Source organism: Camelus bactrianus, chromosome 3 (genome assembly GCF_048773025.1).
Source record: "Camelus bactrianus isolate YW-2024 breed Bactrian camel chromosome 3, ASM4877302v1, whole genome shotgun sequence".
NCBI classification, from domain to species: domain Eukaryota; kingdom Metazoa; phylum Chordata; class Mammalia; order Artiodactyla; family Camelidae; genus Camelus; species Camelus bactrianus.
In genome coordinates, this window is record NC_133541.1 from 93,278,531 (window position 1) to 93,296,289 (window position 17,759).

The 17,759-nt window shown below is 51.6% G+C and overlaps 1 protein-coding gene across 1 annotated transcript; it reads left to right on the forward strand.

The window, feature by feature from the left end:
* Positions 1 to 1,955: 1,955 nt before the first annotated feature.
* Positions 1,956 to 5,644, forward strand: CSF2 (colony stimulating factor 2). Its single transcript, XM_010971579.3, has 4 exons — positions 1,956 to 3,722; positions 3,820 to 3,861; positions 4,590 to 4,715; positions 5,511 to 5,644. Exons 1-4 carry the CDS (start codon positions 3,564 to 3,566, stop codon positions 5,616 to 5,618), a joined length of 435 nt encoding a protein of 144 aa, XP_010969881.2. The 5' UTR covers positions 1,956 to 3,563; the 3' UTR covers positions 5,619 to 5,644.
* The last annotated feature ends 12,115 nt before the right edge of the window (positions 5,645 to 17,759 follow it).

Below are 17,759 nucleotides of genomic sequence, written 5' to 3' on the forward strand. Positions count from 1 at the left end.
TAGCCAGATGACCAGCATTTCCTGGTTTTCTGATCCCTGAGAGAGAAGACATCAGGAGAACAGGAACAGATATGGGTTCTAATCCCTTCTCTACTATCACTGATTGGGTAGGCTGGGTGAGCCAGTGGTCTTCTGGGCCTCAGGTCCCCAGGAAGGACAAGGACCTGCACCACGGGGTGGCAGGCCCAGGGAGGGTGGGATCAGCTAAGATGCTCGTGCAAAGGTCCCACGGGATGCGAGGCACTCTGAGGCCTGTTTCCTTCCTCTTGTAATAACTTCCTCTGTGATAAGGATCCTGGAGAGGCCATAAGCCGCCGTTTCTGTGGGTGGGACACTCAGAGGAAACCTCTTCCAGAGCATTTTCTCCTGACCCTGAGGGAAAGGGGCTAAAGAGGAGTCACACTGCCCATCTTGGTCCCCACCCTCACCCTCCCACAGTCCCTTTGGCGCCCCTGAGTCAGCATACCCGCTTGATGTTATCACTGCCACTTTCCACGCAGTGCAATCTAGGAATGCCTGCCCATGTCATAGCCTCAGCCCTGATGTCATCTTTCCAAGAGAAAGACGTGTGGCTGCCCACAAACCTGACTGCCAAATCCATGGACTTCTGGCCTTTGGGTGCCAACTTCCATGCCTGGAAGCCACCCTGTGGCATGGACCTCTCCTCTCCTGTGGCTCCTGCTCCTCCCATCCTATTCTTCCTGGGCCACTGACCCCTGGCCAGTCTCTCATTCAGCTGTCATGCCCCTGGCCATTAAACACTGATGTTCTGGCCTTCAGCGCTTCTTCCCAAAAAACACTGCATGGCCTTAGTCATCACATGAACACGGATTGCTCCCAGGTCTGTCTTCTGCCCACATAGCCTCTGAACTGTCGAACCTGTGGGCCTTAGATCCTGCAGACCTGCTCCTTCTTTCCCTAAGTCCCTACCTTACACACCAAGACAGTGGTTCTAACTCTTCTTACTTACACTCCACAGTATACTCTGGGGAGGAGGGTGAATAGATTAACCTTGTTCTTCTACCTATGGGGCTACAAAGTCCATAAAGATAGGGCCCTACCTGTTTCCCCCTCATCCTTGTATCCTCTGCTGAAAACCTAGGAAATGCTCAAAAAATACTGAATGAATGAGTCCGTTACATCACCAAGATTATACCTCCTAAATCTCTCTGGAAACTGACTTCTCTTCACCATACCTATTCCTAAAACCTTCTGCCTATCTATGCCCCAGACACTCTCTCCATCCTGCCTTCCCTCTCTCTCTCACAACCTGACTTGCCCACTTGACTCTATTTGCCCTTTCAGCCTGCACAGGGAGGCAGCTGGTCTCTGGTCTCCTAGGGCCCTCAATGTGGGAGAGGTGGTTCCTTGGTGGTTCCTCTGAATTTCCCCCATCCCCCTCCCACCATGGGAGGGTCCACAGCTATCTCTCTTCTCCACAGGACTGAGAGCCTCAGAGCCAGACAAAAGGGCCAGTGGGAGGGTCCCGTTCATCTCCTCCCCAGCACAGGGCTGGGTGCAGATTGGAAAAGTTTGTTGACTAACTGTCTGAGCTGTGACGACTCATTTCCAAAAGGAAAGTGACCTCCCATCTCAGAGAGGCCACACCACCTCTCTGTCTCCCTGGCCACAAGCTTAGCCTCAGCCTGTGATGTCCATTCCTCCCACCCAGAATCCAGGGCACTCACACAGATCTCCACTCTGTGTGGCACACCCATCTAGTGCCTCTGAACCCCTGATGCTCCCTGAGAGCTCCCTGGAAGAGGCTAAGCAGAGGTCTCATGAAAAAGGTAGAGGAAGGGCTGGGGCTTGGATATGCCACACTCTTATCGCTTCCCCCCAACCCCCGCCATCTTGCCTGGCCACCTAGGAATGCTCCACCAGGCTCAGAAGGGTAGGGCTGGCCTCATGGTATGGCCCAGATCCTGGAAGGGACCCCAGAGGGGTCTGGAAGACTAAGGCCAGGCTTCTCCCTACAAGGACAACAACCCTGTTACTATGCAGTGAAACTTGCCAGGGCTTCAGGCTTGGGCCACAGTACTCAGACCACGAGTTTTACCTGCTTCCAAGGGCTGTCCACCTGAGCTTAGCAAATGTCCTCACCATGTCTGACCCCATCAATCTAGGCTAAATCAGCCTCTGGGGCCCAGAAACATCATATCCAGTGTGAGGAGCTTCTCCCATATTAGAGGGGCACCTGATTACACAGACGCCCTTCATGTAAAACAGCCTCCCATCCTGACACACCTGTGAGTACAGACATCAAACACACTGACACACAGACACTCAGAAGCATACATGTGTGGACCCCATACCCCTTTGACCATGAAACTCATGGCATGGGGAAGTAAACACAAACTCATGCTGTCCTCTCCAAACTCCATTGTGAAAATCAAACACTTGTCAGTCCCTCAAGAGCCTGTGGCTTTTCCAGAAGCAGTTCTTGTTCCAGGGGAGGCCCCTGGAACTGGAGGTGGGCTGGGGCAGGGGCCATGTAGGAAGTTAAGCCTGGAAGACCTTGGTTGAGAAGCCATTATCCCCTGTACCTGCTGTGGATACAGCTGTGACCCTGCTGGTGCCTGGTCTCAGCCAGGGTCTGTAGATAGGAGTGCAGTGCCTACCCCAAAGAGGCAGTCTGCCCTGCAGAGGGAAGCGAGACAAGACTCACATAGCTCAGAGGGAAGGTGCTAGAGGCAGGATTTGAACTCAGGACCCTGACCCACCCCAGCTGAGAGCCCCAACCCACCTCTGCTGCTTGGGAGCTGAATATGGCTGTGTAAACCAGGATTGTTGCTGTCAGATGAGATCTCACCATGAAGGAACACTCTGGAATCGCTGGCTGGACATGTACACGGTTGTCATTCCCTCTGTTCACGGGCGCTGTGGGGCAGAGGTCCCCAGCTGGGCACAGCTTTCCAACTGCCCTGGGTCCTCGGTGGGAGCTGAGGTGAGCTGTCGTAGGACTATGCCATTTGGCCGGAATCTGCCTAGGTAGACAGTGGAGCAGGCTTGTGAGAGTCTTCCTCATACTCAAATCTCTCACTGTAGCCAGCACAGTGGGCTCTAGGAGGAGAAGGGAAGGCTGGGATCAGAATAGGCCCCAGGGTGGGCACAGCCAGACCAAAGGCTTCTTAGGATAACAGGCAGGATGGGGAGCCAGGGAGGGAGGAGGGGCCAGAAGCTTGATCCAGTGTCTCCCAGGCCCCGCCCCGACCACTCCAGGCCAGGAAGTCCAAGCTGTGCCCAGAGGCCCCTCATAGGGAGGGGGAAGCCTCGCACCAGACTGTCCGGGAGGGCTGGAGAACGCTCAAGAAGGCCAGCAGGTGGGCTGCCAATTCTTGGAAGGGCTCATTAATGAAAACCCCCAAGCCTGACCACCTGGGGGAAAGGCTCACCGTTCCATGTGTAGCTGATAAGGGCCAGGAGATTCCACAGTTCAGGTAGTTCCCCCGCCTCCCTGGCGTTTTGTGGTCACCATTAATCATTTCCTCTAACTGTGTATATAAGAGCTCTTTTGCCAGTGAGCCCAGTGCTCAGAGAGAAAGGCTAAAGTCCTCTGGAGGATGTGGCTGCAGAACCTGCTTCTCCTGGGCACTGTGGTCTGCAGCATCTCCGCACCCACCCGCCCACCCAGCCCTGTCACCCGGCCTTGGCAGCATGTGGATGCCATCAAGGAGGCCCTGAGCCTTCTGAACGAGAGTAATGACACTGATGCTGTGATGGTGAGTGAGGGAGGGAGCACAGCCCAGGCCTGGGCCACCTCGCTGGCCTGGACTTGCCCTGCCTGTCAGCTTGGTAACACATTTTCCTTTTCTACAGAATGAAACAGTAGAAGTCGTCTCTGAAATGTTTGAGCCCCAGGTAAGATACTTCTGTCTGACACACCTTCCCAAAGGCCTCTGCCTTGGAGGTTGGCTCCATTTTAGACAGACCCTCACAGGGTTGTCTACTTTCTTGCTAGTCAGCCAGCTGCCAGAGGGTTGCTCAGGAAGCCGCTGGCCTTGCCGCTGTGGCAGTCACGTGAGCGCCTTTATTAGCTGCTGTGAACAGACCTAACATTCAAGGGATAGGGGTTGTCAGGGGACAGGTGGGTAGGCAGGGGTTTTGTTATGAACAGGGGCTGTGGGCTCTGGGCACTCACTGTGCCCTGAGACTAAGTCCTGTGGAACCAGGGTGCTGGCTACAGAGGGATACAGAGAGGTTTCAGGAACAAACCTTGCTCACACAGCAGGTCTTGGTGAGGGTCCCCCTTCTGCTTCTTCCTGAATGGTGAAAGGACAGTGGCCTCCTTTCCTGGGAGCTGGGACCCTCTCATGATGCCAGGTCAACAGAATGTGGCTGTGCTAGCTGCGGATGGCCTGAGCTGAGTGGTGAGGAGGAGTCAGACTTGTGCCTGCTGTGGCAGGGGGACAGGGCAGTATGTATGACTGGACCCGGCCTAAGATGAGTCAGAAATCATCCTGTGCCCCTCCCAGGCCTTACTCTTGGGAGATGGGGATGAGAACAGAAAGGAGTGATGGGGAGGTTGTCCTGTGCCCACCAGAGTGCACTCAGCCACCTGCTCACCAAGGAATGGACATTTCCCACAGGAGCCGACATGCCTGCAGACTCGCCTGGGGCTGTACAGGCAGGGCCTGCGGGGCAGCCTCACTTCGCTCAAGAGCCCTTTGACTTTGATGGCCAGCCACTACAAGCAGCACTGCCCCCCGACTGAGGTGAGTGGCCACATCAGGTCCCCAAGCAGGAAGGTCTCATTCTAGGAGGGTGGAGGGATAGTCAGGGAGAGAACTCTGGCTGTGGGTGTTCAGGACCCCAGAGGGTTTCTGTGTCAGCAGGTTTGCAGCGACTAGCCCCTCCAGTGAGGGAGCAGTCCAGCCCATTTTCAACTCCAGGAGTTAAAGCCCTGGAGCTCCAGAGCCTACAGCGCTCCCTAGCGGGAGCTGCTACTAGACCTGTCACTGCTGTCCTTACCGTTAACGAGGTCAGAGGTGAGGCAAATACAAGGAAACTCACACCCTGCCTAAGGCCCAGAGGAAGTTCCGGGGCCCAAGTGTCACCTTCCAAAAGGACTTTCCTCTGGCTCCTCATGGAGTGCCTGGGTTGCCTGGGTTGCCTGGGAGCAAGGACAGAGGCTTACCTGGAATGGGAAAAGGCCCCAAACATTCCTTTCCTGTGGGAGAAGAGTGACCTCTGTGGCTTTGATTCCTGCCCCTTCTGGGCTCCTGGAGACGGCCCGGGCCCAGCTACCCTGCCCTGGCCTAGGACAAAGAGGCGATGGTGGCCCAGTTACCTAGCAGACCAGCCTCTGGCTGGCACTTTACCAGGCCCCTGGTCCCACCGCCATTGGGAGAGCTGTGCACCTGACCCAGTTAGCAGGTAAACGCCAGACAGGCCCTCTGGCCTCTTGAGTTCTAAGAGGCAGCACAAAAGCATGCTGGTGCTTCTTCCACGTTACCCACTCACGCCTGGACTCAAGTTTTCTTTCTTTCTTTCTTTTTTTTTTTTTAAAGGAAACTCCATGTGAAACCGAGATTATTACCTTCAAAGGCTTCAAAGAGAATCTGAAAAATTTTCTTTTTACCATCCCTTTTGACTGCTGGGAGCCAGTCCAGAAGTGAAGCAGGCCAGATCAGCCAGAAGTCAGCTTGGGAGCTTACCTCACAGACTGCTGCCCTCCTACCCACAAAGAGCCAAACAAAACTCAGGATCTTCACCTTGGAGGGACCACAGTGGGGGCCAGGGCTGTAGGGGGCACAGATTGCTCTGGGTCATGTCGACCCCGATACGGCCATGGTAGGGGAATGGGAGCTGTCGTACACTGGCAGGCAACAGTAATATTTATTTATATATTTATGTATTTTAATATTTATTTATTTATTTATTTAAGCTCACACTCCATATTTATTTCAAGATGTTTTACATAATAATAAATTATTAAAAATCTGTTCTTACTTGTGTAGTTTTACAGTTTGTTTTCAACCATAAGCAAATGCTGGAGATGCTCCTCCCCCAACAGGGCAGGGAGAGGAGGAAGCTGGGAGTTGGGGGAGGAGGCAGAGGCCTGCAGCTAGTCGAGGCAGGGCGGTTGGAGGGGCAGTGCTGTCAGAGCACACAGAGGGTGAGTGCAGGCCTGTGTGTAGCGTTCTGCATGTCTGAACATGCTTCCCTGGATGCTCAAGGGTTCCTACCCCAGAGAGACGTTTCCAGGTTCACTTGGAAGTCCAAGTAACCCAGCCAGGGGGAAGCTTGCTCCAGAAAAGGGGCATCGTCCTTCCTGGGCAGGTAGGGGATTCCTGGGGCTTGGCTGGTCATTGTTGAATGGGCCTGTCCTAGCATCAAGCAAAACACCTGTGCCCCTCAGAGGCCTAGACCCTGTGGCTGGGCCTTGCCCCTCACACTCCAGGCTTCAACCACTCCCAGCATGAACAAGCAGATAGAATAGCTGTTCAGGGAAAAAGAAACCAAACCACAGGGGTCAGAGCTCAGCATATTTACCAAACTTTCCCCAAAATGGGTGATCTTAATCTTTGAGAGTCAGAATGTAAGTTCATAATTTGTTAGTATATGGCTCTAGTGTGGCATTTTTTGAGCTGGTTTTTGTTTTCACATGAAATTTCGCATGCAATGTGGCGCTTTCCCCCAAAATTCATGTCCTTCAGGCTGAGAAAACAGCAGCTCTCCTTCTTCCCCTTGCTTTGCCAGTAAGGCCAGAGCTCTTGTTCCTGAACCCATCCTCCTGTGTCCCTCCTGGGGTCTGTGAGGAAGTGAGTATGCCCCTAAGTGTCAAGTGGGCAGTGAGGCCAGGCTTCTCCTTGATGGGTGGGCCAGGGGAAGCTCGCTTGGTACTGCTTTAGCTCCTGCCTGGCTTTTTCCACCCCACTTGCTCTCTCTGCTCTGGCCATCACCTGCAGACAGTGCCAGTCCTGGCCAAAGACCTGCCCCATATATAGGCAGAAAGATCATGAACTGAGATGTGATTATGAATAAAAATTCTTAGACCAAGTCTGAATTTCAGCAAAGACAAAAATCCACTAAGTGTGCTGTAGTCATAGAAAAACACATCTTGCCCAGAGATAAGGTAGGTCCTTTCTGTCTTCCACATAAACCAGTGATAACTGATAAGAGCTTTAGCATTTCCTTAGACTCATATATATAGGTAACTCTCCCCACAGAAATGCTACCAAGCCCAGGGCTCAGATCAGCTTAGAGCTACCCTCAAGCCGTATCATGTACCTGTACGTGCTCCTGGCTTGTGTGCTCTGGGGCTTGGAAAGCCATTCCGCCCGAATGAAGATGGCCAGCACATCTCTCCAGGACAATCACACGGCAGTCTGCGCTGAGATTCAGAAAGAACTTACGGCTGACAACATTATATACAATGTAAGTCTGGGTCTTCATCAAACATCACTTTACTCTCAGGGACCTCTGACAAAAGCTGTGCTTCTGACGAACTTTTCCTGCTTCCAGGGTTCCTTCAAAAGGCCCCAGAACACCAGTGAGGTAAGGAGCAATCACCCCATGGTCACATCTGACCGCATTTGAAAGGTATCACTCCAGTTGGCACCAGGGCAAAGAACAAAAGATGCTGGGTCAAGAAATTTGGGGAGAGAGCTGAGAGTTTGAAGATAGAGTCTCCAGCTCAGCCAGCAGATGCACCAGCGGCTAGATCCTCGGATTTTCTGCTTTCTCTTATCATCGTCCCAGAGCAGCCCTGTGCCTGAGGAGAGACCAGATACCCATTGCAAAGCTTGCAGGGCCAACAGGTCTCCTGTGGGAGGGTAGGGCCTGAATTTGGGTCTAGGGCTCCATTTGGCCAGGGTAACCAGGGATGGATGAATTTGGGGTCAGCCAGTACCACCACCAACTCAATGCCCCCGACTCTGTTTCAGGAGCTCTGCTATGGGGAGTTTATTAAGGACTTCATCTCCACCCTGAAGGAAATCTTTCGGAAATATAAAGAGGACTATCACATAGAAAAGGTTTATAAGGACATGGATGAACTCACCAAAATCTGCCCAAAGTTGCAAGTAAGTTTCTGTTTGCTCTTAGGGGAAGCTGAGACATCATTCCTCTTGCAATCACAGCCAGAGGCCCAGTGGGACAAAGGGCTTTTTATGGCCCACACGTGCCACATGTGAGACTTTAGGTACTATTTCCTGATCCAGAAGAAGTCCACTCACTGACAGGGGCTGGGGCTTAGGAGAGTGGGGATTCAGGGGTTGTTCTAGAGATTTCTGTCATGTCCTCTGCAAAGCCCTTGTGCACAGGGGTCAGTATGGAACAGGTCAGGGCAGAGCTTGTTGTGGATTTAGCCTGGGGAGAGAGAATGGCCACTCAGTGCCAACCCCGGCTGGATGGCCAGTCTAAGCTGCCTCTGGTTTGCCCTGCCCTTGGGGCCCCTTTTGGGGTAATGAGCTCCACTGGGAGCCCATGATGGGGGTATGGGCAATGGCTTAGGGGGACATGTTGTGGGGAAATGACTGAGGTGGCCCTCTCTCTTTACCCACCTCGATCTTCGTCTCCTATGTCCTCCCACCCTGTTTATCCTCCTGTCCTTGCCCTAGGCAGCTGTGGGACATGCCTACACCATGCTGACTCTCTCCCCAAAGCTATGGATGGTCCTCGGACCCAGGGCTCCACACTCACCAGAGCTCCCAGTGCCCTCCTAAGACAGATAGGGAGGGCCTGCCCAAGTCACCTCCTGGGGGATGGAGGGTTTACAGGACCCTAGTAGCTGGGAGAACAGAGTTGTTGTTGTTGTTTCTGCTAAAAACATAAATATGTATTTCTTATTTAGCCAACAGAATCACACAAGAAGTGTACTACTGAGACAAGTAATTTCTCAAAGTTCAAGGAAGCCTTACGGAGGGTTGTCATATCTATAGAAGGATGGAAATCTTGTAAAATGATCAAGGACATCCTCTGAGACCTCATCTCACATGCTGGTGCCCCAGTAGTTAGAACTGTAGGAAATGGGATTGGAAGAATCTTGGGAACAATTTACAGCCAGAGTGTGAGAGTTTGCTGGCCCTGGGCCAGAAGACAAGGCTTAGGGTGGGTAATGGGGGCAGGGGGTGTTCTTGAGGAAATATTCCTGTAACTGATTCATCAGCATCTGCTGCTTCAATAAAGCTGGAGTATGGAAATGCTGGTAAGACTTGTGACAGAGTCTCGTCCGCCTGGGGCCTTGACAGGCTGGAAGGGGCAGGGGGCTGGGGTTGATGGCTCAATAACCAGGGTTCCTGACCTGGAGGGTCAGGGGTCTCTCAGGAGGAGAAGCTCAGCAGGGCAGGTGGGAATCCCACCTCATCTGCCCCTCTGCTGTACCTCCTAGTGCCAGTGGACAAACAGTGGGGGTTCCATCAATGTCAGTGCAGCTTGTTACTTCTGCCCCTCTTCTCCCTGTGTCCTTCAGCACTCAAATCAGATCCTTTCCCAGACTCCTCTGCCCAGCCTCACTCAGTACGCATCCACTTCCGACCCAAGGGCCTAAGGCCCTCCTTCCTTAGGGCTCTACTACAGTTCCTGGGGAGTCCTAAGTCTAATTCATCCCCACCACTACCAACCGAGGACCCAATGTGGCCACAGAAGGGTCAGCCCTGGTAAATGGCTCAGGGCAATGGGGGATTTCAGGCTACTCACCGAGGCCTGGGCATCACAGAGGAACTGGACCAGGTGGCTGCCCACAGGGCCCAGGGACATCGCCAACTCCCTAGCTTCTTCTAAACTAGCAAAGAGCTATCTGACTTCAAATTAAAGCCCCTCTCCTGACCTGCAAAGCCCCTCTCAACACCCTCCAGTGTCTCCTTGGCATAAGAGCTGCCTCCCTGACTATTAACATCCTCACACCCTCAGAGCACAGGGCCCTGCTTGTGGGGAATCTGCCAGTTCCTTAGGTCCTGAAATGCTGCTAGACTAGGCTACCAACTCTGACTCCCTGGTCTCAATGCTAACCCAAATTCTGATCATTTGAACAGTTTATTAGAGGTGACTGGGGTTATCTCACAATCCCAACAGCCTCCTACAATCCAAACCTCTCAGACCACGAGCTTCTTCCCCAAACCAGGAAAGATAAATAACTGTTTTTTTTTTGGGGGGGGGCGGTAATTGGGTTTATTAATTAATTAATTAATTAAGGAGGTACTGGGGACTGAACCCAGGACCTTGTGCATGCTAGGAATGGACTCTACCACTAGAGCTATACCCTCCCCCAATAACTTGTTATGAAATACAATTAGGTATCAATTTGCAACCACAACTTGGCGCAGGCCAGGCTTGCCCACAGTCTGCAACGTCTACCCATGGACAGACCTTGCTCAGCTGTAAAGCTTTGGATTGTGTCCACAGTCAGCACACAGGTCCACTACAGCCCTGCCCACCCCCATTCCTTGCCCTAGGATTTCCAGGTCACACCCTGCTCCTTTCCACCTTGAGGGCCACTTCAGCCTGAAGGTCAGTCAGTGTGACTGAATGAAGTTGCCAAATTATCTCAGGATATGGAGGGTGGCCCTGTGATTTGGGCTCAGCTGATGTGGGGCCAGGGACCAAAGGTGGTTTCAGCCCAGAGAAATCCCAAAATCTAGTCCCCAGAGGCTCTGAGCTCCTGTCCCTTGAGCAAACCACACAGGTGCTTAGGGTTCTCAAGGCCACTCCTCTGTGACTGACAGTAGGGTCTGTGGGGTACACGGCAACATGGGGTTGCTGAGACAGGCAGGCCAGAAGACCTGACACTTCATTGCTTCAGCCTCCTCTTAGCCTGAGGCACCTCACAGTAGAGGGCTGGGGGCTTGCATTTACATTCTTGTCATCTCATTGCCATGTTCAGGACAGCAGGGTATGCACGAGTTTGGCTTGCCACTAGCTTGCTGTGTGACCTTGGAAAGGTACCTCAGTCTCTCAACCAAAGTCCACAAAGGCAGTCTGGAATCTAGACCCAAAGGCCAGACTGCAGCATAGGTTCAGGGTCTTTATCAAGCTAGAGGACCTCAGAGCATCTAGCTCAACTCTAGGGAAACTGAGGTTGACAAGACAGGCTCAGGTGCCTCTCCTGGGAAATAAGAAAGTTAGGAAGAATACAGGAGGGAAGGCAGCCACATGGCCCAGAGTAACTGCCCTTATCCTCCTGACAACCTTAAGCCCTGGCCAAGGCCACCAGAGAGTCACCCATGAAGAGACCTTGCAGTGAGGGCCATTTGGATTTTCCATGTGCCCTAGTTTTCTCTCTAATTATGCTCAGATCTGGACAGCAGTACTGAGGAGCCTGCTGAGGGCTGGATTCAGGTAGGAGAGTCATGTGGGTACTGCTCTGGACACCTAGGCAGGCCTAAGCCCACAGTTCCCTGGACACGTACTGGAACTTCTGCCTCAAAGCCTAAGGAAAGGCAGTACATTGGAAGGCCAGAGCTCTGGGCTGGACTCCTGGGCACAGGAGGCATGGCCCTGAACCCCAGTTGGCTGAGACTGGCCCTGAGCACCTCCTCCCCCTAGGAGGCCAGAAAACAGGTCTAAATTACATTCTTCCATGGGAGATAACCATGGGCAGGCCCACTTTGGCACTGAGGAAACACTCTTAGATTTGCTAGGCCCACCTCTAGACCAGGAGGGAGAGCAGGGCTGGGTGGTCTGAGAAGACAGGCTCATCCATACATCAAGACCTCCTAGGACACCTCAACAGTTCCCTCTCTTCACAGGGGCCTCCCCAGTGACCACCTCACCCTCTATCACCTTCTGCCTCCTAGGGGGCCTCAAGCCCCTTCAGAAATCAGGAGTATTAAGTTTAGAATCAGGAACCTAAGACATGCACTAGAGTAGCAGTGCAGCCCTCTCTCATACGCTAGTCCTTGAGAACTGGAACAGCTCCATTGGCAGCCACATAGCCATCTCTATTAAGTGCATAGTGTAGCCACATCCTCTGACTTAGCATTCACGTTCAGGGAGATCACATGAAAGACAGGAGGAAAACTTCACCTCAGAAATGGCCAATCTGTCAATCCATGAAATGAAACGATGGACATGAAGTTATTAACATGGCAACACAGCAAGGCACTTGTGAAAGGTCCAGAATGGGATTGATGCTGAGAGGACCCCTGTGGGCCAAGAACTGGAAGGAAATTGGCATGATGATTTAGGTAGTGGGATGGCAGGTGAGTCTTCTTCTTGTTTTTTCTACCCTGTGATGGCTACAAATGTGGACGTGGCTGAATCTGAGGAGAGACGTTGAGTGCTAAGGTCAGTGGGCATCACGTGGTTCCCTTGTGTACAGAAAGTTTGCATCCTCAGTGTCCCCAGCTAAACGGGATCCTCAGTAATGGCTTTCACTGCACTGACTGATGCTGAAAATTGGTTGTTCAGCCAAGATGCTGGTGATTAGCTTACAATGGGGACTACATTCCTCAAAACCCAGAGCACCGGTACCCTCTTTCTGAGATAGCATGGATAGCAAAAGAGGCCTGTCTGCTCTTCCTTGGCAGGCAGGGAAGCTCTCACTCTGGGCCTGGAGATTGCAAGGTACTGTCCAGGCACCCTTCATTAACCTCACAACTGCTCTTTGTGTAGAGTCACAGATTGCGGTTATACGTCTGGCCTGATGCACAGCCCCAAGTAGGAAGGAGTCCTTATGCCTCTTGCTTTCTGGGTGCCTGCACATGTCTGTACTTGAGGATTCAGGGTCTGTATACTTGAAAGCGGAGAGCAGGGGCTTCACGAAATAGGCACGTACTGTGCCAATCTGGGCTTCTAAGCAAGCTGCTATTTGTGCTGAATGCACAAGGCTCATTGTTCTGGATCTGGAAGCTTCTGCCCTGGGCCCTCCCACGTTGTTACATGGGCTTCACGAAAAAGAAATCTGGTATGTAAGTCTCTTGGGCCTCAATTTTCTCATCTGTGAAGTGGGGTTGTGGCAGAGTCAGAGAGGCCCCAATTCCAGATCAGTCTGACACAAGGAGGCCCAGACAGATGCAGAGCCCTGCTGCCCAAGGCCTAGGTTAGAGCTCTGTTGAGAGCACCCTGATACTGGCCCTGCTCCTCTGAGGAGAAGGGAGGCCAGAATGCTCATGGCATCTGCAGAGCAGGTCAGAGCAAGGCCAACCACCAAGACAGGAGCTGAGCATGAAGAAGGGCCATCTCATCTACTATCAGCTGGCAGCTGTCTCAAGGCCCAGAGAGGCTGTAAACTTCCTCAGGACCACACAGGAGGTGAAAGATAGAATCCTCAGACATGGTGCCACAGAAGCCCCCTTTCTGGGCCCTCAGATGGGCTGTCAGGCACAGACCTCACCCTCAGAAAAGACTGACCAATTTCCCTCCTGTGAGGAGACCCTGAGCTATGGCTGCCAGGAAAGATGCAGCTTCACAAGTTATTTTTCACTGTGGTTTGAGATAACAACAGCGAAACAGTTTCATGTTGCTGCTACTGATGTTATCTCTGGCCCAGACCTACTCTTTCAACCTGAGAAATGATTAATCAAAAACTTTTCTCCCTTTTCTTTTTCTCAACTTCAAGGGAAGATGAGCACAAACTCCCTAGGTTCTGCCCTCAAACGCACCTCGTGGTCCTCACCCAAGGCAAAGGCCGGCACTTCCTTCAAGATCCTGTGGTTCTTCTGAAGGCAGGGAAAAAACCTTTAAAAATTATTTTACTTTTCTTTTTTACTGAGTTATTGTACAATAAAGTACACAAATCTTAAGTATACAGTTCAGTGAATTCCTATATTTATATTGATGTAACCAGTACCCAGAGCAAGATGTGAAACATTTTCCAGCACCACCAAAGGCTTCCTGTGCTCTCTCCCTCCTAGTCAGTATCCACCCTGCTAAGTATAGGCACCTTTCCAACTGCTATCACCATAAAGCCATTTTGCCCGTTTTTTGAACTTCATCTAAGTGGAATCACAGACTGTGCTCTCTTTTATGTTTGACTTCTTTTGTGCAACATTGTATTTGTGCAGTTCTTTCTGGTTGGTGCATGCAGTTGTAGTCTGCTCCTTTTTGTTTCTGGGTAGTATTCCACTGGGTCTCACAATGTATTTTTTCCCATTCTACTGCTGATAGGTATTTCAGCTGTTTCTGCTTTTTGGCTAATATTAATAAAGCTACTATGAACATTCTTGTATTTATATTTTGGTGAGTATATGTATGCGTTTCTGTCGGAAAGGCTGGAATGGTGTGGAATTATTGGGTCATAGGATATACATATTTTACTTTTAGTAGGTACTGCCAAACTTTTTTCCAAAGAAGTCTTTTATAAACAACATTGCTGTTGGTTTTCTTACCTTTTGTAGACACTGCTTGTCCATCAGACACTGAATCTCTCCTCTCCCTTCACATGATCTGAAGCTGCTTCCCAAATGTTCTCGTCATTATTGGAAATTCTTCTCTACATTGTTCAGTCTTGCCCAACTGTCAGCATTCTGAAAAGCCAATTGTTGGGAAACAAAACCCAAATCCGACTAAGCTTGGCCCGAGGTCAGACCTTGCTCTCAAGGCCCTGGGGACCGTCCTTGGGGAGTTTGGCTTGGCAGGCTGCAGTGAAGCACGGGCATTAAGAAGAGCAGAAATTAGTTTATTGCTTTCCAGTTCTCCATGCTGCCATGGCTGTGGAGGAGCTGCCTCCACTTCCAACATCTCCCTCTTGGAGGAGTTAGCTCAAGAGGAGCCCAGTCTGACATGGATGTGGATGTTGTCTTGCCAATGCACTGGGAAGTGCAGTCATCATCCACAGTGTTTGGCCCCAGAGTCTCTGGAAGGCTTTGAGGAAGCTGCGCTGTGCCACTGTTCTAGCAGAAAGACCAGGCCAGGGGGCTTAGCCTGGGATCCTCTTGCTGTCTCAGTCCCCCAGTCAGTTTCTTACTGGTGCTTTCACCTCCCTAGCCCCTTTCATATCTTCTCACTTCTCTCCATCCCACAGCCTTGCCCTGGCCCACCCCATCTCTCTCATGCAGACGACCTCCTCAATTGTCCCCTGGGCACTGTCTCTAGACAGACCCCTCCTGCTTCTCTCCCATGGCAGCCAAATGGATTCATGCACCTATTAATTCACTCAATAAATATTTACTGAGTGCCTACGAAATATCAGGAACTATGCCAGGCTCTGCAGGGAACCTAACACTTGAGGTGCTTACATTGGAGGGCATGTGTCTGACTGTGTCCCTTATGGGCTCCCTGCTGGCTCAGTGTGAGCTCTAAGCCCTTTGGTCTAGTCTAAGACCCTGCTCTGTCATTCTGGCCTCACAGCCCTTGGAGATCCCTCCAACCTCACTGCTCACAGCCCTCTGTCTCCCTCACAGCAGCCCTGGGCTCCAGGAACAAGAACAAACCATAGCTCTCATCCCATCCCCAGGCCCCTGTGCCTGGAATGCATCCCAGTCAAATGACTGGCATTTTTCTCCCAGTGGGATAGATCAGTGTCCAGTGGGAGGTGGACATATCCTCTACTGGGGCATCCTGCTCCTCAGCATTTATTCAGGGATTTGCCTGGCCACCTCCTGGGTCTAAGGGGTGCCCTATCATCTGCTGGGGACCTGTGGGGTTTCTGCCTTGAACTATAGCTCCTTTCCCCAGGTCTGGAGAGGACTCCTCACTGTACAGGTACTAGCTGTGGCTGTGTTCCAGGGTCTGATGAAAGTGAGCCTATTCTCACCTGTGATTAAAAGAAATGCACAAAGGTTTTACAGAAGTCAGGATGGAAAGGTAGCATAAATTTCCCAAAGTTTAGAAAATGCTATGTGGGACAAAGAGCAGCACCAGGCTATAAGGTGCCCAATACAACCAGGGATACTGTTGTCACTATCCTTATCAACAACAGTGTCTGAGAGGCCAGCCAAGAGGATGACCTTGGGCTACTAGGAACCAGGGAAGCTTGGAACCCAACATCAGCACAGCTCCCTTCTCCCTCTCCCACTTAACGGATTTAGAAATTATCTCAAAGGAAGCAGAAGGGAGGGAAAACCAGCTCTCTGGCAATGTGTCATACTTCCTTCTGCCCAGAGCCTGGGGCAGCCCCAAGTTGTCCTAGTGGAGGCCTTGGCTCCTGCCCAGGCCTCTTGCGCCAGCAGGGCTGGATAAGGGTGGGGTCATTTCGTGTGCAGGCCAGGGAAGCAGCAAGTTACTTGAGCCACAGCTTCAAGTCAGAAACTATATGATAACTCATAGTCTCCCCCATCCCCCCACACCCAGCAAAGTCACCCTGACTGACCCCCACAATCCTTGAGCCCCTTCTCCTACAGGGATCTCTCTAGGGCAGTCATTATGGACTCTCAACTGAAACAGGGCCAGGGCCAGGGATAGGGCTGTACCCAGCCCAGATTCACATGAAGGCTGTGACTCAGACAGATCCTAACACCTCCTCTCACAGGTCCAATCCCTAGAAATGCACACCAACCAGTTTTGGAACCAAGGCAGAAATTAGAGGAAACTGCAGGAGCCTCAGGCCACGCCCTGGGTCACAGTCACAGACACACATGACAACACGAGCATCTATGAAGCTCAGGAACAGAGAGGTGTAGCCTTGGGCTCTACAACCAAACAAAAACAGCAGGCATGGCCATGGGCCTGGATTCCCTAGTTATCATGAAACCCTGTGGAAGGAAGGAACATCTTTCCTTAGAGTCAGCCAGTCCAAAAGTCCAGGAATCACAGGCAGATGGACAGGCCCATGACAGTGACAAACAGATTAGATAGCCTAAGGCTCCTGAAAGTAACAGATGGATAGACACTGACAGAGTCCCTGGCACTGACAGGTTCAGCCAAAGCTTGGAAGGGATGGATGGAAAGACTGGCTGGGGACATTGGCAGTGACAGACTGACAGACAGAGGCAGATGAACAGACAGACTTACGAGTCCCTCGCAGGGACACACAAAGACATAGCTGCTATTGTGGTCAGGATGAGAAGTGGCAGTTCTATTCTGAGCTCAGTCCCAGAGGCTCTTGGAGTTTTTCCTTCTTAGCATTGCAATCAGAGATTCTGAGGGACTCTTTCCATGGCCACAATTCCCCCTGCCCCATGATCCTCAGGAAGGGAGAAAGCTGTGGCCCTCACTATCCCTGAAGCCAGACTCAAGAATCAATTCATACCCCTGTCACCATCTCCCCTTCCCAGCTTTGTGGGGCATCAAACGATTTCCTCATATCCCTCCTGGGAATGCCAACTCATAGCATAGTGGAACTTCTTGTCCTGGGAAAGGTCTTCTTATGGACCACTGTGAGGGCAGACTCTATGGGCACAGTGGACAGTATTAGGTAGAGGCTGAAGTCCACTGCTCCCATGGTTATCAGAGGACGCTTAGCTCCAACTGACCAACTTCTCTCTTCACCTCCATGACCTCTAGGGCCCAGAGACCTAAGGGGCTAAAAGGTCTTGGTCAAGGGGAGAGACTCCAGGCCAGGCAAGGATAGGGTGATTAGCCGCTTTCATTGGTAGAGACTGAGGCTGACTTGGACACATTCAGCTCTGCATCTGTAGTGTCCAATAACCCCTGAAAAGAAGTAAGACTTTCCAACCTTGAAGGGACCTTTGTGCTGAAACCATGACCAGGCTGCCTGCCTCAGGCTGGGTCACTGGGATGGAGACTCTGAGACAGAGATTAGCATGTAGGATTGCTTATGGAAGGGAAAGAAAGGGAAGGGAAGGGATAGGAGGGAAACGGAAGGAAAAGGAAGGTAAAAAAAAAGGGATCAGGATTAAACAGAGAGAGAAGATGGATTAAATGCAATCACAGCAAAAGTTTCAGCTGACTCAAAGGAGAGGTCCAGGGCTGAGATG

Coding starts and splice junctions, on each gene's coding strand:
- CSF2 (XM_010971579.3), top strand. CDS start 3,564: ATGTGGCTGCAGAACCTGCTTCTCCTGGGCACTGTGGTCTGCAGCATC. Junction 3,723..3,819: donor ATGACACTGATGCTGTGATG/GTGAGTGAGGGA, acceptor CCTTTTCTACAG/AATGAAACAGTAGAAGTCGT. Junction 4,716..5,510: donor AGCACTGCCCCCCGACTGAG/GTGAGTGGCCAC, acceptor TTTTTTTTAAAG/GAAACTCCATGTGAAACCGA.